This window comes from Callospermophilus lateralis, chromosome 9 (genome assembly GCF_048772815.1).
Source record: "Callospermophilus lateralis isolate mCalLat2 chromosome 9, mCalLat2.hap1, whole genome shotgun sequence".
NCBI classification, from domain to species: Eukaryota; Metazoa; Chordata; class Mammalia; order Rodentia; family Sciuridae; genus Callospermophilus; species Callospermophilus lateralis.
Window position 1 is genome coordinate 18,453,471 of NC_135313.1, and position 21,452 is coordinate 18,474,922.

General features: G+C 46.0%; 2 protein-coding genes across 9 annotated transcripts in view; one reads left to right on the forward strand and one right to left on the reverse strand.

Annotated features, from left to right (window-relative positions):
- On the reverse strand, positions 1–4,269 carry Bcs1l (BCS1 ubiquinol-cytochrome c reductase complex chaperone). Of its 6 annotated transcripts, XM_076866381.1 has the most exons (9): positions 3,901–3,918; positions 3,430–3,527; positions 2,109–2,477; positions 1,873–2,012; positions 1,462–1,656; positions 1,141–1,204; positions 743–912; positions 421–538; positions 1–309 (listed from the first exon to the last, which is right to left on the reverse strand). In XM_076866381.1, exons 3-9 carry the CDS (start codon positions 2,426–2,428, stop codon positions 60–62), a joined length of 1,257 nt encoding a protein of 418 aa, XP_076722496.1. In that variant the 5' UTR covers positions 2,429–2,477; positions 3,430–3,527; positions 3,901–3,918; the 3' UTR covers positions 1–59. The 6 variants fall into 6 exon arrangements, with proteins under 6 accessions (XP_076722496.1, XP_076722499.1, XP_076722495.1 ...); XM_076866384.2 differs by lacking the exons at positions 3,430–3,527; positions 3,901–3,918 and adding an exon at positions 4,111–4,269; XM_076866380.1 differs by lacking the exon at positions 3,430–3,527 and having other exon boundaries at positions 3,901–3,970.
- Positions 4,153–21,452, forward strand: part of Znf142 (zinc finger protein 142) — a 24,091-nt gene continuing 6,791 nt past the window's right edge. Inside the window, exons 1-9 of one of the 3 annotated variants that reach the window (XM_076866374.2) lie at positions 4,153–4,260; positions 4,533–4,675; positions 6,732–7,045; positions 9,936–10,535; positions 11,628–11,792; positions 12,643–13,467; positions 16,072–16,249; positions 16,979–19,877; positions 20,910–21,015. In XM_076866374.2, the coding sequence (XP_076722489.2) occupies positions 6,760–7,045; positions 9,936–10,535; positions 11,628–11,792; positions 12,643–13,467; positions 16,072–16,249; positions 16,979–19,877; positions 20,910–21,015 (5,059 nt within the window). In that variant the 5' untranslated portion in view covers positions 4,153–4,260; positions 4,533–4,675; positions 6,732–6,759. Of the gene's footprint in view, positions 4,261–4,296; positions 4,676–6,731; positions 7,046–9,935; positions 10,536–11,627; positions 11,793–12,642; positions 13,468–16,071; positions 16,250–16,978; positions 19,878–20,909; positions 21,016–21,452 lie in introns of those variants that run through there. The other 2 variants (XM_076866376.2, XM_076866375.2) reach the window with 2 other exon arrangements.

A 21,452-nucleotide genomic window follows, 5' to 3' on the forward strand; every position in this document is an offset into this window, starting at 1 on the left:
TAGTATGGCAAGTTTTTATTGATTTTCTCTAGGAGGAGAGCCCAGCACAGCCTGGCTGATTACCTCAGAGACTCGGTATTCTGAATTGCCCCTGTGGGGTCATTTTTATACAACATGAAGTAGCCCTGCACTTGGGCTGGACTGATCTGGGTTGTAGCTTGAAGGACATGATCTGCAAAGGTTTCAGCTAAAGAAGGTGCTTGCCCTGGATAGAACCTCTGGAACATCTGGATCAGCTGCCAGTGTGAACAGTAGCCCACGTACTCCTTCAGATCTACTCTCCCAGGGCGTATCAGGGCAGGGTCCAGCCTAGGAGGAGGAGAGTCACAAGCAACAGTCTCACTAGCACACCAAAAATGATGGTCTCCCAACTTCCTAATTCTCCCAAGACATGGAATGGATTCTTCCCTCACTCCTTACCTATCAACATGGTTGGTGGTCATGAACACAATGCGTGCCTCAGTGGAAGCCACTCCATCTAAGGCATTGAGCAGTCCACTGAAGGTAAGACGACCTAGACCTTGGTACTTCACAGGGTCTTGAAAAGACAGAAAAGCAAGGTCATAACCTTGCTTAAAATTAGCACCTCCTCCATTCCCACCACAGTCCCTGACTCTAGTGCTTACAGCCAACCTAGGCATCCTGTCAGCCCTGTGGAATTCCATGTCCTCCCATTCCTCATACTCCTACACCTCACTATCCTCATTGAGAACCATCCCCCTTCCCTGACACCTTCACTTACTCTCTGCAGCCAAGTCTCGACTGAGAAAAGCAGCATCCACATCCTCCAGGAGCACCAGACTTTGCTGTGGGGCCACACTCAGCAGGTAATTGAGCCGGTCATCAGAGAGGCTAGAGTCTGTGAGACTCAGCAGGCAGATGCTATGTTCCAGTTCCCCAGCCAGGGCTGTGCTGTGAACATGAGGAGGTGGTAGGCAACTTGGGGACTACTCCTGGGTCCAGACCCTTTCCTCCTGTTGTGGGAGGTATATCTCAGAGGCCCAATTCTCCCACTCCTTCCACATATCACATGCTTTTCCTGGTTCCTGGTCCCCAGATTCATTCCACTGTCTAGCCTCTTCTGCCCAGTTTTTCTACAAAGGCTGTTTTGCAGACTTGAGTGAAATTTTGACTACTCACATAAAACTGCTCTTTCCACAACCAGGGGGTCCATAAAGCAGGTAGCCACGTCTATAGGGAATACCTAGGGATACAGCCAAGATAAATAAGACCTAAAGTGAATTATATACCCTGTCCCACATGTCCACTTTGTTCCTAGCTGTGCCTCTTATTGGCCTGATGGTCTTGGTATGAAAAAAAAAAAATCATAGGCAACTTTTCTTGCCCCTTCTTGTCTGGGAATTGAGCTAGAGGTTTACATCATTCCTAGCCAAAGACCAGCCTGTCTGCCTTAACAATATGGTTAGAAATAGCCTATCCCAGATCTAAGCTACTTCTCACCTCTGTCAATGTACCACTTGGGGTTATCAATGAATTCCCGGATGTCTCTGACAATTCGGTCAGCCAGACCATGCTGTAGAACCACAGAATTCAGTGGCCGGCGGCGGCGTGGATAGCCAAAGGGGCGCCATTCAGAGCCCACAGCTGTGTACATCACGGTCTTTCCTTCCTCCTGTTGCAAGGCTAGCTCTCGAGCTGTAAAAGGGGAGATAAGACAATGCCAATAATTCTCTCCAACATGGCTGTTCTTCAGTTAGACAGAACTATGCAATAAAGGCCTCCTAGCCCCATGCTCCCAAGGACTCACATCCTCTTATTCTTCCTCCCCAAACTGCTCTTCCTCCAATATCCAATGTCCCCTTCCCTATAACCACCCACCCCCCATTGCAGCCTGCCTGTGCCATCCCACACCTTCCTCCAGGATGTTGAAAAAAATCTTGCGGTCAGTGCCCAAAGCTGTGAAGGTGACAGATTCCCAAGGAGTCCCGGTCTGCAAGTCTATCATCTGCATTTCTCGACTTCGTTTTACCTGGATCCATTTGCCCTGATACCTGAATAAGAATGGTCAAAACCGGGTGAGTGAAGGAAAATGATAAAATTCAGCTCTCTATTCTTATATCAGAACCCTCCCTGGTTCCCAGTCTTACCAGATAAAGTGGTTTCCAGGGCTGGGAACAAATTCAAACTTGGTGGAGATCCGACCACTCTCGTGCTGAAGGTATGAAGTTTCCACGCTGAGGTGCTGAGTACGGGTACTGTGGCGGGTAAGCCAGCTAAGCAACCAAGCATAGCTCCTGTCTCGAGCAGGGACTTCCAGTGTGATCATATAATGGCGCCGGAATGCCACCAGGCCCAATTGGGCACCCTTTCGGGCCAGGGCTAGGGCTGTGCCCACACCTACCAGGCCAAATCCAGCCCCAAAGTAGGGATTGTCCTTCAGGGCCAGAACAAAGTCTGAAAGTGGCATCTTGAATGGGAAACAAAGAAGTTTACAGGCTCTCAGGCCCTATTGAAACCTAGGGGTAGAGATGGGACAAGGCACAAAATTAGTTTAGAATCAGACTCCATTGTATGTGCCCAAACCTGCCCCACTCCCTTCTCCAGAAGTAGCAAGGACAGGTCAAAGGTCTATATGTTTCAATATCCTTTTTCAGGGTGGGGGTAGTGTTGGAATGCAGACCCTTCACTCCATTTTGTCCTCCCATCAGCCTACTTATATCTCATTTCCTGTCAGAGGACCATGTTTGGAAATTCCTTAAGCTCGAGAAAGCAATATTACCTGATTCACATCAGGATAATGGATGGGTAGAATTTTTGTGGCCCATGGAACAAGCTGAGAATTTTTTTAAAGTCAGAGGTTGGGGGCACTAGCTGGAGTCAGCAGCAGTGGCGCTTCCACTAACTTGTCAGTGACCACATGCTTTATTTACTACCATGCATGAATAACATTCTTCAAATACCCTCTCTTTCCCCCACACATCCAATTCCTAATGTCCTGTTTAGAGTTGAGACCTTTATTACTTCCCACCTAAACTTTCCCTTTAAAATTAAATTTTACTTCTGGAAGTGGCATTTTAATGGATCTTCAACTCTTGTATCACCAAACAGCTGCAAAAATCCAGATCGTTCATCATAAGGATCAGAATTCTCCCTACTCCAGCACTTTCAGTGGTTGGTTTCAAATAGATCCCTGAATTGGGTACAAACTCCTCAGTCTGGTACTCAAAACCCTTCACAACAGCCACCCACCTACCTTTCTTGGCTTAACTCCTAATACTCCTTATCCAACAAATAAGCAAAACACCTCCCACCTCCTACCTCAAGCAATTCTCCCTGCATTTTCCCCAAATGAAATCCTGCCCACCTGCTATTTCGCCCATGGAGTCTTTCCCAAATTCAACCTAGTAAGATTTGACTAGGTCTAATTGTAGATAATAAGATCATGAAGCCGGCAGTTTTGGCGCACACCTGTAATTCTAGCCACTCGGCAAGATGAGGCAGGAGGATCGCAAGTTCAAGACCAGCCTCAGCAACTTATGGAGATCCTAAGCAACTGGTGGAGAACCCTGTCTCAAAAAATCAAAAGGACTGGGAATATAGCTCAGTGGTAAAGTGCCCCTGGGTTCAATTATCAGCGCCGGGAAAAAATCATGAGGAATGGGAAGCCAAATAGTTTTTAGCACTCTTCCGACACCCCACCTCACTCCATTCCTGCCACTTTGCCCTGCCCCTGGCACGCAGAGCAGCGAATTGACAGCAGGGACCTCGGTTGAGGCTCAGAATGGGATCCAGAATTCCAAAACACCCATGGAAGATCATAAACAAAGCTCTCCTCTTTCGCGGTCCAGACACCCAGAAACCCTACCGAACCCCTCTCTACACCAAGGCTCGAGCCTCCAGGAACCTGGTTTGGAGTTCTCAGTCACTCCACCCCCTTACCGCCATGACTCTCTGGCCCTTCGTCTCGATGGTTTCGCCCAGCCGAACTTTGGGGAAGCGCCGTTCCGTCCCGCCCCCCGAATTATTTAATCTACTTCCTGCCACGCCCACCAAGAACTTCTTGCCACTCTGCCCCACAACTCTCGATGGTCCTCCTTTGGCTTCAGGGAAAAGGTGGAGAGAAAAAAGAGAAAACCATAGAGTACCCACCAGCCAACAAGAGGTAGATAGAGTGGCCGCCATATGCCCGACGTCCTAGAGGCGGCTGGGCCGGGGCGGTAGTACAAAAGGAGCCCTGGGAGGTCGCTCCAGCCGCTTTCGACCATAGAGATGCGGTTTCCGCCGGCGGTGGGTCTAGAGGTGAGTGAGCAGCTGCGAGGCGGGATCTGGGGGGAGTTTGGGTGGAGAGAGCTGGAGACAAAAGTTTCTCGAGCTCCAGGATGGAAGTGGACTTGGACAGTGGGGACCCGTGGGAGGAGGTGCTGAAAGAAACACGCCGACGAGGGGGGCCCCGGCGCATCTCAGTGGCCGCTCGGCGCCTCAGCCGCGTCACCATTCTGGACCCCACCCGGGTACCCGCTACCGCTCCTCAGGACCACAGTCATGGTGGTGCTCCATCCCAAACCTTGCAGGTTACAAAACATCTTTCCCGTTCTGTGGCTCTTGTGCGCCAGCTCCCGTCCAACAGTGTGGATGCTGTCATCGCCTCCACTTTTCAGAGAGGAAAGCTGAGGCCCAGAGAAGCGTGGCGACTGCATCTGTCCAGGGCCACGCGGTGAGTCCGCCCAGCGGCAAGTGGGAACCCGTATACTTAGTGGCTCCTTGTTTCCCCAAGCCTTTCCTCTCCCTTAATTTGACCTTCTTTTTCCTCACTGCCATTGCCCGGAAGACAGATTCCCTTCGCGCCTATCCCCCCCACCCCCTTCCTGCGGGTGAAGGTTCTCAGTGTAGACAGCGCCGAGTCCTCTTGGCTCTCCCCTGAGGCGGTGTACTGCCTTGCCGAAAGATCTCCCAGAGCCCAGTTAACGGGCAGTAAGCAAGCGGAGGCCGGTTTCCAAAGATATTCCTTCGGACCTCGGAAGTGCCCCTCCCTGTCACCTTTGTGATCTGTTGTTTTGAGTTGAGTCTGACTCAATTTCATGAAATGATTGTCATTCTTATAAATTACAAAAATTACTTGGCTTAAAATTCGTGTGTAACGGGATATACAGTTTAATTGCTATTGGTTTCTTGGTTGTATTCCAGTTTGAGACCTTAATGAGTTTGAAATTTCTTGGTGTGTTTCTTTATGTGGCAAACCATTGGTTTCATACCTTGGTACAACATACTTAACTTTACTCTGATGTCCCTCCCTCTCAGTGGTTCTTCACTAGATCTACTTGTCTAACTTGCATAGTTTATTGGTGGTTTGTGTTCATTGAAGTGATGTCAGTAAAATCTACTCAGAAAGTTCCACATCAGGAAGAGAAACTGATCGGTAAACAACAGTGCAGCGTGACAGAGTTTCTGATATGTACAATGTACCATCAGGACCCCTGAAGACTGAGAATAAGAGTGTCAGGAAGTCATCAGAATGGAAATGTCATTTGTGTAGCTTCTTTTTAAAAAAATTTTTTTAGTTAACATGGACACAATATCTTTATTTTATTTATTCATTTTTATGTGGTCTGAGGATTGAACCCATTGCCTCACACATGTGAGGCAAGTGCTCTACAACCCCAGCCCTGTGTAGCTTCTTAAAGGACAGTAAGGCATTGATTAGACAGAGAAGAGATTGAAAAAGTGCATCAAGCTGAGAGGTAAAAAGGTATGCGAATAAAAGAGAGTATGGTGCTTCCAGAGAATGGCACATCATCAGGTTCAGAGGTCTGTTGAGGTCAGAGGTGGAAACCATGCCTGGAGAAATCAGCAAGAACCAGATTGTGATAGAAAGGCCCTATAACCTCACTGAGGAATGAGAGCATCAAGAAGCAAAAGGGAACTGGGCATGGTGGCTCATGCCTGTAATCCCAGAGGTTCAGGAGACTGAGGCAGGAGAATTGTGAGTTCAAAACCAGCCATAACAAGTTGGCAAGACACTAAGCAACTCAGTGAGACCCTTTTTTTTTAAAGGACTGGGGATGTGGTTCAGTGGTTAAACACCTGTGGATTCAATCCCCAGTACCAAAAAAAAAAAAAAAAAGTAAAGGGCATTTGAAATCCTTTGGCCCCACCCAGTTTTGAAAACTAAAACTTAGTTTAAGATTTGACTCACTTCGTATCAAGAAACATAACCTGATATGTTTCTTATGTTGGCCAAAACTTGTTGGCTTTCTCCTAATATTGACTCTATTATACATATATTTTTTATGTAAACTAAGTCTTTATATATAACAGCAGAATGCATTATAATTCTTATTATACATATAAAGCACAATTTTTCATATCTCTAGTTGTATACAAAGTATATTCACACCAATTTGTGTGTTCATACATGTACTTTGGATAATAATGTCCATCATATTCCACCATCATTTCTAACCCTATGACCCTATTATATTTTTTTAAAATTTGTTTTAGTTGTAGTTGGACACAATATCTGTATTTTATTTATTTATTTTTATGTGGTGCTAAGGATTGAACCCAGTGCCTCACGAAATGCAAGGCAAGTGCTCTACCACTGAGCTACAACCCCAGCCCATTGACCCTATTATTTTTATACGTTTTGTTCTGAACATGCTGCCATAAAGAAAATGCCTAAGTTGGAGGGCACTGGGCTGTGTACACACACAAACTGGGAAAAAAGTGAGGGCTCTAAGCACATTTTGTTTTTCTTTTGGTTGGTTTGTCAGCATTTAAGAGGCCACAACACACAAATCAATGGTGATGACAGATCCTGTGTTGGACTCACAGCCAGCCAACAGTACTGTGGAGATGGATGGCCTGTGCCCTGAGCTATTGCTGATCCCCCCACCTCTCTCTGACCGTGGAATTCTGGGACCTGTCCAGAGCACCTGTCCTTCTGGGGACACAGCACCTTTGCCTGCTGACCCAGACTGCCTGCTGGTAGAGGCCACAGCTAATGAAGAGGGCCCAGGGAACATGGAGATCATTGTGGAAACAGTAGCTGGAACCTTATCCACAGGAGCTCCTGAAGAGACCCCAGGTACAAAGAGTTGCTAGCAGGCTAGTGGGACAGGCAGCCTTGAGGTTTTGTGTATTCTATTTTTATCCTTCTGTTATGAATATGATTGGAGCATAAAATAGTATGCTATTTTTATACTTTGAGATGTTGTATTTTGGTTTGCAATTGGAGCCCAATGATGGAAGGCTGGCAGATTACTGCACAATCTTGAACCAAGCTTTTGGCAAAGTCTGTCCTTTAAGGGATTTTTGTCTGCTAGGCAGGATCCACAAGGGAAGACCTTTCTGACACCTGCCCGATCCTGGCTTGTCCTTACTCTTAACAGTCTTCACAGATTCTTTACCCATATTGACCTTACACCCAGAAACTGCAGCCAGGGATTAGGCAAAAGCCCAGCCTGCCTCCCACCCTGTAGTTGGCAGGGCTTTCCAAAGGTAACTGGTATTTCCTTGCCCTAACTTCCTGTGTATAATGTACTTCACTCATTCAAAGCATGTTAAGAGGAAGGGTTGAGCTGGGCATGGTGGTACACATGGCTAAGGCAGGAAGATTGAAAGTTTGAGGCCCATGTGGGCAACTTGTTGACCCTGTCTCAAAAATAAAATTAAAAACGGGGCTGGGGATGTAACTCAGTTGTAGAGGTCTTGCCTGGCATGTTCAAGGCCCCAGGTTCAAGTCCCCAAAAGTACTACAAATATAACTACAGTTGAGCATTTTTATCCTAGGAGAAAGATTCTCCCCCTTTTCCTACAACTTCCTATTTTTCTGAAACTTACCTGTTTTTTTAACTGTCATCCTCTAGCTGTAGTTTTCACCACTTCCTTGGCAATGTAATATAGTGACAAAGAATACTGGGAAAGATTGGCTAATTTGACCATATAGTATTTCTAACCTTCTCTGCAGTGAAACAATAACAACAAAACAAAAATTGGTAATATATAAAAAAGAGTTAATATCTTTAAAATTCAAAGTTCTGCACAATAAGAAAAATAGTTTTCAAGAAAGCAAAAAAGAAATTTCTCTTCACTTTGCTAAATAAGAAGTAAATATAGTCAATAAATGTATGAAGGATGCTTAATCTCACATAAGTAAATTCCATAGTTAAAAATAACTATATGAGGCTGGGCACATTGGCACACGCTTATAATCCCAGTGGCTCAGGAGACTGAGGCAGGAGGATCATGAGTTTAAAGCCAGCCTAAGCAAAAGAGAGGCACTAAGCAACTCAGTGAAAACCTGTCTCTAAATAAAATACAAAATAGGGCTGAGGATGTGGCTCAGTAGTTGAGTGCTCCTGAATTCAATCTCTGGTATCCAAAAAATAAATTAATTAGTAACTATATGAGCTGGGCACAGTGGTGCACACTTGTAGTCTCAGAGATTTAAGAGGCTAAGGCAGGAGAATCACAAGTTCAAGGATACTCTCAGCAATTTAGCTAGACCTCGGCAACTTATCAAGACTCTGTCTCAAGCTCCAAGGTTGGTGACATTTTGTTTCTCAACTTTGGCAAAAGTTAAACAATTTAGGTAATACCTTAAACAAAAAATTAAAAGTTAAACAATTTGTGTAATGTTGGTGAGACTGTGAAACAAATTATGGCGAATATAAATTAATATATTTTTTGAAGGTTAGTTTAGCTACATAGCAAGGTTTACAATGTGCATACTCTACCCAGTAATTTTATTCTAGGAATCTGTCTTATAGAAAATACACATGCACATGAGGATGGGGTTACGTAGGGAAGCTTTATTTGTACTGGTTTGATTTATCAGTGTTTTGAAATTCCATGAACTGGACAAAAATATGAAACCGATTTATTGATAGATAAAATGTCATTGTTATATAGCAAGTGAGACAAGAAAAAATTTTTTAAACAAAGCAAATTGTAGGATAATGACCACAAAAGGGCTGGAAGAAACTGGGTTTGGTGGCACACACCTGTTCTCAGGAGGCTGATACAGGAGGATCATGAGTTCTAGTCCAGCCTGGGCAACATAGCAAGACCCCCATCTTTTTTTTTTTTTTTTAAAAAAAAAAAAAAAAAAAGCCTAAAAAGATAGAGACTAGCAACTCAAGGAGGCTGAAGCAGGAGGATCGATCACAAGTTTAAAGCCAGCTTCAGCAATTTATCCAGGCTCTAAGCAACTTAGTGAGACCCTATCTCAAAATAAAAAGAGCTGGGGGTGTTGCTCAGTGGTTAAGCACTCCTGTAGCCAATCCCTGGTACCAAAAAGAGACCAGACTATGGGGATAGTTATTCCTTTGCATACTTATCATTTAAATTGTTGCATTGAACTTTTTTTTTTTTTAGTTTTAGGTGGACACAATATCTTTATTTTATTTTTATGTGGTGCTGAGAATCGAACCCAGTGCCTCACACATGCTAGACGAGCACGCTACCACTTGAGCCACATTCCCCAGCCCTGCATTGAACTTTTTAAAAAAACAATTAAAAAGAAAAAAAGGACCCACAGAATAAATGTAGGACAGTCCTGTATCATTTATTACAGATATTTTGATACTGCATATATATGTCATTTATTACAGATATTTTTATATTGCATATATATTGCAGATACATCTCTCTAGTTGTCATTGTTCTCTTTTGGAAGTTTTTAATCTATTATTGCCTTAATGCTTCCTAGATTACACTGATGTTTGTTCATTCATTGAACACAGTTATTAAGTACCCATCTTGTGCCAGGTATTATGCAGATACTAGGAATCCAAACACATGTACCAGATAGACTGACCCTGATCTATGGGCTTATAGTCTGCAGAGTCAGTCTTGAAGTCCACATGCATTCAGTGAATATGAACAGATTCACCTACGTTTCTATTAGTAACTAACTCCTATGAGTCTTGTTCGATCTGATTCTATTCCTTTCTCTGTCGGTCCTCTGCCTGCAGGTGTCCTGGTAAAGGTGGTGGAGGTGTACTTCTGTGAGCGCTGTGAACAGAGCTTTGCAGAGCCTACTCTGCTGTCCCTACACCAGTGCAGTGAGACCCACATACAGCCTGTGCAGGGCCTGTCTAGCCCCCCAGGCTCTGTAGAACTGCCCTCCAACAACCTCACCCTCCATGGCCCTCTGCAGGGCCAAAGCCTGACAGATAGCCCCCTATCATGTCCTGTATGTAGACAGGAGTTTTCCCAACCACAGGCCCTGAAGAACCACTTCAAGATTCACCGGGCCACTCCTGACACCTTCTCCTGCCCAGAGTCTGGCTGTGTGTTCTCTGCTGAAGATCGCAAAGGTCTGCAGCACCACCTGAGGCAGAACCACAGAGCAGTCCCTGTGCCATGTTCTTTCCGAGGCTGCTCCCTACTTTTTGGGAGCCAGCAGGGCATGGAACTGCACCGGCAGACCCATTACCCTTTCCACTGCAACCATTGCAGCTTCATAGGCTCCAACATCAAACTCTTCCGGCAGCATCAGCGGAGCCATGGAGCTGTGACACAGGGAGAACTTTCTGCTGTGAAGGGCCTTCCATTCCAGGAGCTGCCACCAGGTATGAATGAAGCCAGGGATCCATCAGTGCCCTGCCTAAAATATAGCCACAGTTGATCTTACAGAAGACACACTTATTTCCAGTGCCATGAATGACTTTCTAAACAGAAAGTCAGGAGGATAGAATTCCTGGAGAAGGATAGAAAGGCATCTAGAAACCTTGACTCATTTAGAATATATGGAACAAAGAGGAAGTCTTGGTGCATGACACTGAGTGAAATTCGGCTTAGTCTACATGTGACCTGAAGTTACTTAAGCAACATTTTCCATTTCAGAACTTACTTTTTAAGGACAAAAGTAAAAGTGCCCACCACTGGCTGTAGCCACAAATGCCTAAAGACTCCCTGTAGAGCAAATGAGATTGGGCAGGAGAAGCTGGGGTTGTTTTTAAAAGGAACCTTCAAGAGGAATGGCACTTTATTAATTCCTATTTCTTTAATCTCAAAAAACAATAATAATAGCAACAACAACAAAAATTCCCAATGTTGGGTGAGTAGAGAAATAAGTGAGAGAAAAGAGGCCCAGAAGAGGACAGATTTATGATGAGAGAATTTGGCTTGCTGAGATCCACTCAAGGTCTAGGGCCTAAAAGGAAGACTGTTTTCCTGGAAACCAGTCATACCTTTAGTCTGAGTCAGCTGTTGAGGGATAAAGGGATACATTTGAGGAGCAAGATGTGGTCTTGACTCACTAAGTTGAATTTCTCAATAGAACAGTTGAGCTGTAAGGATATATTCACCTGCACTGAGCCAACCCAGCCCTTATCCCTGGGAACCTGAACCAAAGAAATATAATCTGCCCTTCTCTACCTCTCAGTCCCTATGACCCCAGTGACCTCAAAACTCTAGGCTTCAAGGGGTCTGAGGCTGCTATTATCTGAGATTTGATTTACTTTAAAGTGATTACTACTGGTAGCTTAGCTCCTAGTTCATATCCCTGTCTTGATTGGGCATGTACTTAACTATTTACAACCCAAAATTCCCTTCTGCTTAAAGGGGAGGGGGTGATTCTGCTAAGCAGTAAATGGAGAAATACAGCATTTAGTGCTGTTATTGGCTCCCTATGGACTTCATTAAATTTTATGTGTCTCCAGCTCCCAAACTGCCTCTAGGAGAGGGAGAACCTTCAGAGGAAGCAGATACAACTGTGCCTGGGCAGGTGTCAGCTGAGGAGGAAGAAGTAGAGGAAGAAGAAAGTGGCACCCAGAAGGTCTCTCAGAAAGCTCTGGATAACGGCCAAGGGGCTCAGCAGTTTGAAGGTAATGACATCATGAGTAAGCTTGAACCTCTCGATGGTAGGGAGGAATAGATAGTGGAAAAGCTGACATGGAGGCTCTAGGGTTTGGGTTTCTAACCTTTGGTTCAGATCATTCTTTTTATTCTGCCTTGACTCAAAAGTCAAGTGGAAAATGTTCAATAGACCCAAGATTCCAGTAACACATGGTAGAGGTAAATAGAATTTGTTCTAGGCTAGTTTTCCTCAAGTAGAAAGCTCTTTTGCAAAATGAAAATTGTGAGGTCACAATATAAAGATATCAGAGGTTATTGATTACCAGCAGCCCCTTTTGCCTGGTATTGAGCTTCTTAGGGACTTTTTTCTGAATCTTTGCTTCCCAGGTTTTCAGCTCAATAGTCTCTCTGAAACCATCCCATAGGGAGCATATTTACTGTCAGGTGAATAGGAAAGATCTGACTATATTTATTATCAGCTCACTATTATCTAGAGCCCATTGAACTAGGGTTCAGAAGTAAGAGTATTTTATCGTCTTCCCTTTTGCTCATTCCTTTTGGGGCTCTTTTCCTTCTATCCAACCCTGACACCTCTCCCTACACCTATAGCAGGCAAGAACAAGAATGGTCCATCCAGGTTGTTCTTTTGAGCTGCTCTAAAGAGAGGCTCAAGAACATTGGATGACTGAGAGAAGCACTTGAAACAGGCCTGAGAAGTCCCTGTGTTTTGGTTTCTCTTAATACTTTTGAGTTTCTCCCTCTTCTTTGAGGCTACAGTGTTTTGAGACTATTGTTTGGGTTCTTGGAGACACCACAAAAGGTTTGCATCTGGGCTGTTGAAGAATATTGCTCTTACCTCTCTGTATTCCATCCCTCCAGGGGATGTGACTTCTAGCACGGAATGCCTCTTTAAGACACACATGTGCCCAGAGTGCAAACGCTGCTTTAAGAAGCGGACCCATCTGGTAGAGCACCTGCATCTCCACTTCCCAGACCCCACCCTCCAGTGCCCCAACTGCCAGAAGTTCTTCACCAGTAAAAGCAAACTCAAGACCCATCTGCTGCGGGAGCTGGGCGAGAAGGCCCACCGCTGCCCACTGTGTCAGTACAGTGCAGTGGAGAGAAATGCACTCAACCGCCACATGGCTAGCATGCATGAGGATATTTCTAACTTCTACTCAGACACCTATGTCTGTCCTGTCTGCCGTGAGGAATTCCGCCTCAGCCAGGCACTCAAGGAGCACCTCAAGAGCCACACAGCAGCAGCCGCAGCAGAGCCTTTACCCCTGCCCTGTTTTCAGGAGGGCTGCAGCTATGCAGCCCCTGATCGCAAGGCCTTTGTAAAGCACCTGAAGGAGACCCATGGGGTGCGGGCTGTGGAGTGCCGCCATCACTCATGTCCCATGCTCTTTGCCACAGCTGAAGCCATGGAGGCCCATCACAAGAGCCACTATGCTTTCCACTGTCCCCACTGTGACTTTGCCTGTTCTAACAAGCACTTGTTCCGCAAACACAAGAAGCAAGGCCACCCTGGCAGCGAAGAACTGCGCTGTACCTTCTGCCCCTTTGCCACCTATAACCCAGTGGCCTACCAGGACCATGTAGGCAAGATGCATGCTCATGAGAAAATTCACCAGTGCCCCGAGTGCAACTTTGCCACTGCCCACAAGAGGGTGCTCATCCGACATATGCTGCTGCATACTGGTGAGATGGCTTCCATCCATCCTTAAGATAATGTAATAATAATGATGGTGGTGATGTGTCTAACATAAGCTTTTACTGTGTACCAGACATCACAGGAAGGGCCTTACATACATTGTTTCACTTTGCCTAGAATTCCTAAGCACTGCTTTAGTATCCCAAGTTTACAAATGAGCCATAAGTTGAGTGTCATTTAAATAAAGTGGTCAGGCTAGGATGTGAATCTAGGCAGTCTGAGTCCACAGCCTGTGCTCTAACTGCAATACAGTTATGCATCATCCTTAGGCGTGGGATGATGACACCACCTAGCCTATTAGAATAAAGAAACCCAGACCAGGACAGATGCCTTCCTTTTCAATTCAAGTTTGGGGATATGCTGTGAGAGACAGGAGGCAAGGTGACTGAACATACATACACATGGGCTTCCAAAGTTGGGGCGTTCATGACACTGAAATAAGATCATCCCTAATGACCTGGAAGTTGTATTTGTTTCACCTCAGATTCTTCAGTCCGTTGCTAGCATTTTAGATGCTAAATAACAACAAAATCATGCTTCCTGCTACAGCATCATCCCCTTTGGAATCTTTATATAAAGACCAGTGTGTCAAGAAGACATTAAGAAACTTTTCACCATGTCAAGCATGGTAACACACTCATAATCCCAGCGACTGGAAAAGTTGAAGCAGGAGATCACAAGTTTGAGACCAGCCTCAGCAACTTAATGAGACCCTGTCTCAAAAAATAAAAAGAGCTAGGGATGCAGGTCAGTGGTAGGAGACCCATGCCCTTTTGTGTGAGTCCCTGAGTTCAATTCCCACTACTAGGGAAAGAAATCTGGTTTGGGAGGAGAGTTTTTTAGACAATTTGGGGCACAAAGCCACTGTTGTTCCCATTGAATAGTTCATTTCTTTACATGATTTTTTATAAAATTTCTTGTTTCTGAGGCCTTTCCTAAAACTTACGTCTGTACACTATTGTATGGTTTACAAAGATCTTTCATGTGTACTATCCAATATATCAATCTTGTGGGCAAGAAGAGACAAACTATGGGAAGTTAAATTTAGACCTACTTTAAGGTCTCACAGTTAGTGTCAGAACCAGAACTAGCATGCCATGTTGCTTGCATTTCGCCACCGGAAAGGGGGCTGGGTAGAACAAGGCCCCCAGTCTGGTCTTGACCAACTACTTGGACACTCCATCCTTGAATTCACTCTGAGAACCACTGACAACTTTGGGATATCTCATTTAATATTCACATGAGCCAAAAGAGGTCAGTATTTTTTGTTGCTCCCTTTTTAGAGACCAGGAAACTGAGACACATAATAGGAACCACCACTTAATAACTCTGATTTCTCTGTGCCTCAATTTCCTCATCTATAAAATGAGAATGATAATAGTACCTGCCTTGTAGTCATGTTATGAAGATTTAGTGAGGAGACTTTTTTTTTTTTTTAAGTTGGTCACAATACCTTTATTTATTTTTATATGGTGCTGAGGATTGAACCCAGGGTCTCACACATGTGAGGCGAGTGCTCTACGGCTGAGCCACAACCCCAGCCCCCTGAAGAGACATTTTTGTAAGTGCACAGAAAGGTGCCTGGCCCATAGTGAGTACTATGCAAATATTAATGCCTATAGTTGGGCATTAATACTTATTATAATATTGAAATCCAGAGACAGGGTTTTTTGTTGTTGTTTGTTGGTTTGTTTGTTTTTGAAACGGGATGAACCCAGGGTGCTCTACCACTGAGCTTCATTCCTAGCCCTTTTTTTTTTTAATGTATTCTTTTTTTTTTTTTTGAGAGAGAGAGAGAGAGAGAATTTTAATATTTATTTTTTAGTTTTCGGCGGACACATCTTTGTTTGTATGTGGTGCTGAGGATCGAACCCGGGCTGCACGCATGCCAGGCCCGAGCGCGCTACCGCTTGAGCCACATTCCCAGCCCCATTCCTAGCCCTTTTATTTATTTTATTTTATTTTTAAATTTTTTTTAATATTTATTTTTCAGTTTTCGGCAGACCCAACATCTTTGTTTGTATGTGGTGCTGAGGATCGAACCCGGGCCGCACGCATGCCAGGTCAGCGTGCTACCGCTTGAGCCACATCCCTAGCCCTTTATTTTATTTTGAGACAGGGTCTTACTAAGTTGCCAGGACTGGCTTTGAACTTGTAATCCTTTTGCTTTAGCCTCCCAATTGCTTGGATTATAGGCATATTCCATTGCACCCAGCTAGTCAGATCTTAACTACTGTTCTGTTGCCTGATTTTTTTCTCTCTGTTCCAGAAAACTGAAAGGAATGGTCTAAATGGAACAATTGGTCATTAATGCCAGTAAGCTATGGAACAAATCAAGAATGGACTTCAGACCTAGTTTTGAAAAGCTCGGTCTTTCTCCTTTCCATTTGTTTAGGAGTTTGGGGAATAGTTGTCTGACAGGGCTATGAAGCATTCTTGATTGTTGTGAGACTTTTAGTATCTCAAGTTACATATGAAGTTTTTGCCCCTGCCTGGCATCAGGGCAAACTTGCTAGAGGAAATGGTCTGGCCACACATGTGATCTGTGTCTGACATGTGTCCTCCCCTCTTATCTTCACTTCCCACATAAGGTGAGAAACCTCACAAGTGTGAGCTGTGTGACTTCACCTGTCGAGATGTAAGCTACCTATCTAAGCACATGCTCACCCACTCCAACACCAAGGATTACATGTGCACTGAATGCGGTTATGTCACCAAGTGGAAGCACTACCTCAGCGTGCACATGCGAAAACATGCCGGGGACCTCAGGTACAAACACACACATGCCTTTGTCCCTATCCCAAGAACCTTATGCCAAGTTAGTCTTCTCTTAGATCCAACTTCTAGCCCCACTGCTTTTTCCATTTGCTGGAGAGTTCCTCCTAATGCCCTCTGCTCCCCTCATCTCAACTCTATCACCTACAGGTGGCTAGCCCCTGTGCCTGTAGCCCAATTGCATAGTGAGCACTCTCTGAGCCCAGGGGAGAGTTTAGACCTAGAGGAAAAGCCTATAGACTAAAGTGTACTTAAGTTCTCGTAGACTGGTCCTGAGAAAGTGGATAGGATCTCTATTTATGGTGCCATCCTAGCTACTTCCTAATCCAGGAAGCTGGTAGGCGCTTTCATGCTTCCATGGGAGAATGGGACCTAGACATAGAAACCTGTCTTGAAATGCTGTATTCATGTCAGTGGATGGTACTGACCCATTATTACTTTCCTTGAGGAAGCAGTAGAGAGTAGGTCTTAGAACACCAGCCCTGAAGCTAAGCTGTCTCTGCCTCGCTTCTTTTGGAACAAACCTCAAGCAGGTTATTAACTTTCATGTCTTGACTTCCTCATTTGTAAAACAGAAAAGCTTGTTTCATGGGGTAGTAAAAAGGTGGGTTAAATTAGATGATTCATGTACAATTCAGAGTTTAAAGCCTGCCATGGAAAGTATTTATTCAGAGACTTTTAGCTCCTGTCTCCTTGTGATCACCCTCTTTTCCTCCTTGTCAGATACCAGTGCAACCAGTGCTCTTATCGCTGCCATCGGGCTGATCAGCTGAGCAGCCACAAGCTGAGGCACCAGGGCAAGTCCCTGATGTGTGAGGTATGTGCCTTTGCCTGCAAGCGAAAGTATGAGTTGCAGAAGCATATGGCTTCCCAGCACCACCCTGGCACACCAGCCCCACTCTACCCCTGCCGCTACTGCAACTACCAGAGCCGCCACAAGCAGGCCCTGCTGAGCCATGAGAACTGCAAGCACACCCGTCTCCGTGAGTTCCACTGTGCCCTCTGTGACTACCGTACCTTCAGCAACACCACACTTTTCTTCCACAAGCGCAAGGCCCATGGCTATGTGCCTGGAGACCAGGTCTGGCAGCTCCGTGATACCAGCCAAGAGCCTGGAGCAAGGCAGTCACTGACACCACCACCAGACTCAGAGCCTTCAAGCCAGCTATCTGCCCAGCCTGAGGGACCAGGCCACAAGCCTGACGTGGATCCCACCTTGGATCAGGCTCTACCAGAAACAAGTGAGGAGGTCATCACTCAGAGACAGGATGGCAATGAGGCTTCCCATGGGAATGACCTGGTTGGCAGCTCCAGCCCAGCAGAAGTGGAGGAGGGCAGCTGCACGCTACACTTAGAGGCCCTGGGAGTAGAGCTGGAACCTGTGTCTGAGCCATCTCTCGAGGAACTCACTGAAACAGCCCCTGTGGAGTTCAGGTCCCTGGATGCCTCAGTGCCCCTAGGACTGGAAGGACCTGTGTTATCCAGCTTTGAAAGTGTTGGAACTCCTGGCTTGGGTGCTGAAGAAGAGCCCATTCTGGAGAAACCAGAGTCTGAGTCCCCCAGAAATCCTTCATCCTCAGAGGAGGCCCCTAATAGCTGGGTGGGAACCTTTAAAGTAACTGCACCTGCTGAGATGGCACCTTTGCCTCAGTTGCCCGAGACAGAGTCATTACTGAAGGCCCTACGGAAACAGGACAAAGAGCAAGCAGAGGCCCTAGTACTGGAGGGGCGCGTGCAGATGGTAGTGATCCAGGGAGAGGGGCGAGCCTTCCGCTGCCCACATTGCCCTTTTATCACTCGCCGGGAGAAGGCTTTGAACCTGCACTCCAGAACAGGGTGCCAGGCCCGCCGAGAGCCCCTGCTATGCCCTGAGTGTGGGACAAGCTTTAAGCAACAACGTGGACTCAGCACCCACCTGCTGAAGAAGTGCCCTGTTTTGCTTAAGAAGAACAAGGGCTTGCCTAGAGCAGACACTCCCATCCCCCTGCATCCTCAGCTCCCAGGCACCGAGGCCTCAGAGGATGCCAAGGGTGGGAAGCCCCCACCTGTACCATTAGAAGTAGAGCTGTTGCTTTCAAAAGATGCTCCTTCTGAAGTTCCCAGGGAGCCAGAAGTAGAGGAGCCTCTCACCACACCCTCTATTTCCCCAGCCCCTCCTATAGGGATCTCCTCACCCACAGAGACCCCAGAGAAGTTCTACTTTGAGCAGGGCAAATTTCGCTGCAACTCATGCATGTTCCTTTGTTCTCGACTCTCCTCTATTACCTCTCATGTGGCTGAAGGCTGCCGAGGGGGACGTGGCCGGGGAGGAAAGCGAGGTTTGCCTCAAACCCAGCCTTCTCTTTCCCTGCAGAACAATGAGAATTCTGCTCCCCTGAGTAATAGGAATACACAGTCCAGCCCTAGTAATGGGGACACAACTCTGACTCAGAAGCAGAAGGGGGCCCTCTTCTCCTGCCCCACATGTCCTTTTCGCTGCCAGCAGGAACGGGCCCTGAGGACTCATCAGACTAAGGGCTGCCCCCTTGGGATGTCTGGAGAGCTGCACTGTGGCCTCTGTCCATTCATTGCTCCTGCTGCTGCTGCCCTGAGACTCCACCAGAAACGGAGACACCCTACTACAATCTCAACCCGTGGCCCCCGGCCTCCCCTGCAGTGTGGGGACTGTGGCTTCACCTGTAAACAGAATCGGTGCCTGCAGCAGCATCGACAACTCAAGCATGAAGGGGTAAAGCCACACCAGTGTCCCTTCTGTGACTTTTCTACCACCAGACGGTACCGATTAGAGGCTCACCAGTCCAGACACACAGGTGTTGGCCGTATCCCCTGCAGCTCCTGCCCTCAGACATTTGGTACCAACTCGAAACTGCGCCTGCACCGTTTAAGGGTACATGAAAAAACACCCACCCACTTCTGTCCACTCTGTGACTATAGTGGCTATCTTCGCCATGACATCACTCGCCATGTCAACAGTTGCCACCAGGGCACCCCAGCCTTTGCCTGCTCCCAGTGTGAGGCCCAATTCAGCTCAGAGACAGCACTTAAGCAGCATGCTCTGCGCCGACACCCTGAGCCCCTAAACCCTGCCCCTGGCTCTCCTGCAGAGGCCACTGAGGGGCCCCTAAACTGCTCCCGCTGTGGCCTGCTGTGCCCCAACCTCGCAAGCCTGCGGGGACATACCCGTAAGCAGCACCCACGGCTGGAATGTGGGGCCTGCCAGGAGGCCTTCCCTAGCCGGCCAGCCCTGGAAGAGCACCGGAGGCAGCAGCATTTCAGCCACCGCTGCCAACTCTGTGACTTTGCTGCCCGGGAGCGAGCAGGTCTGGTGAAGCACTACCTAGAACAGCATGAAGAGACTTCAGCTGCACCAGCAGCCTCAAACGGGGATGCTGGCCAGCCCCCTCTGCGCTGCCCCTTTTGTGACTTTGCATGTCGCCATCAGCTTGTGCTAGATCACCATGTGAAAGGGCATGGGGGCACTCGGCTCTACAAGTGTACTGACTGTGCTTATAGCACCAAGAACCGGCAGAAGATCACATGGCACAGCCGCATCCACACTGGGGAAAAGCCTTACCGCTGTCACCTCTGCCCGTATGCCTGTGCGGACCCCTCTCGCCTCAAGGTAAGATCTGGGCTATGGGACAGGGAATGGAAGGAATGCAGGCTCTAGTTTCTTTAATCCTGACCCTTCCAAATATTAGATCTGTGATTGGACAAGTTCCTTATCCTCTTTAAGGCTCAGACTCCCCATCTATAAAAAAGAGATAATATTTACCAACTTCATGGGGTCATATAATAATACAATTCTTGGGGCTGGGATTGTGGCTCAAAGGGCGAGCACCTGACTATCACGCAGGAGGCACTGGGTTTGATCCTCAGCACCACATAAAAATAAAAAAATAAAATAAAGGTATTGTATTTAACTACTTCTAAAAATAAATATTTTTAAATAAATAAATAAAGATATGTGTCCACCTATAACTAAAAAATAAATATTAAAAAAAATAATAATATAATCTTTAATACATGCTTAAGAAGAACAAGGACTTGCCTTGTGATAAAGACATAATAATTTATATGTGCATGGTAGTGCACACCTGTAATCCCACCAACCTGGGAGTCTGAAACAGGAGGATCACAAGTTCAAGATCAGCCTCTGGAATTTAGCAAGACCTTATCTCAATAAAAAGGACTGGACATGTAGCTCAGTGGTAAACTGCCCAGGATCCCCCCACCAAAAAAAAAAAAAAAAAATTGGGGAGGATAATCTGGATAATAACGCTAACATTTATGAGCAGTTACTATAATGCCTAGTACCATGATTTTAATCTTTTCAAAAATAAAGAGATATAGATACTTATTCTACTCCCCATCTTACAGATTAGTAGACTGAGAATTATGGGTTAGCTCACCCAGTGACTGTCAGGTGTCAGAACTAAGATAGTCAGGGAAAGCCTAGAGAGGGACTGAATAGCTAAGGTTGATAACAAAGTGACCATTATGAGGGACCCAGTTGGTAAGGGAAGTAGAGATGAGATGAGTTCAAGGAGCAGGGTTATCCACCAATGGTTTCTCTGCCTACTTGTCCCCTCTTCTATATCCAGTGAGTTCCAAGGAGAGCATGTGTTCTGCTTTTTGCTCTTCCCTCTTCTAGTACCATATGCGGATACACAAGGAGGAACGGAAGTACCTGTGTCCTGAATGTGGCTACAAGTGCAAGTGGATCAACCAACTCAAGTATCACATGACCAAGCACACAGGTGAGTCTGTGATTTGAGTTAAAGGGTTCTCCCATTCACTATCAAACTTGACTTCACCAAGGTGGTGTATGTCCTTGCCCAGATTGAGGGCCATCATTGATTTTTATACTGAGGGTTCAGGTAGGCTGGGAGTGTGTGTACCATAATGGTACACACTGAATACCTGTCAGAAATAGGACAGAGTAAACCTGAGAGTCTGGGCATCTGTACTTGGCAGATTTCTCAGGGATTGTGGTGTAAGGTCACACACCCCCCATAGAGAACCCCAACTCAAACTTGAGTGATTGAGGACAGGTCTACCTGATTGTATACAGATATGATGGAACTATCACAAATAAGAAGAAGAAAGAGGAGAACTCCTTTGTGCTGATGTGGTTCTCTGAAAAAGGTTAATGATTGCCTTTTGATTATTGCATATGGTTTTCTCTGAAAAGGGT

Bases quoted from the DNA above. Each gene is read 5' to 3' on its own strand.
- Bcs1l (XM_076866384.2), bottom strand. From the start codon at position 2,428: ATGCCACTTTCAGACTTTGTTCTGGCCCTGAAGGACAATCCCTACTTT. The intron at 1,657-1,872 runs GTGTGGGATGGC...CCCCTTTTACAG, and splicing joins TTTCAACATCCTGGAGGAAG to CTCGAGAGCTAGCCTTGCAA. The intron at 310-420 runs GTAAGGAGTGAG...TCCTCCTCCTAG, and splicing joins ACCACCAACCATGTTGATAG to GCTGGACCCTGCCCTGATAC.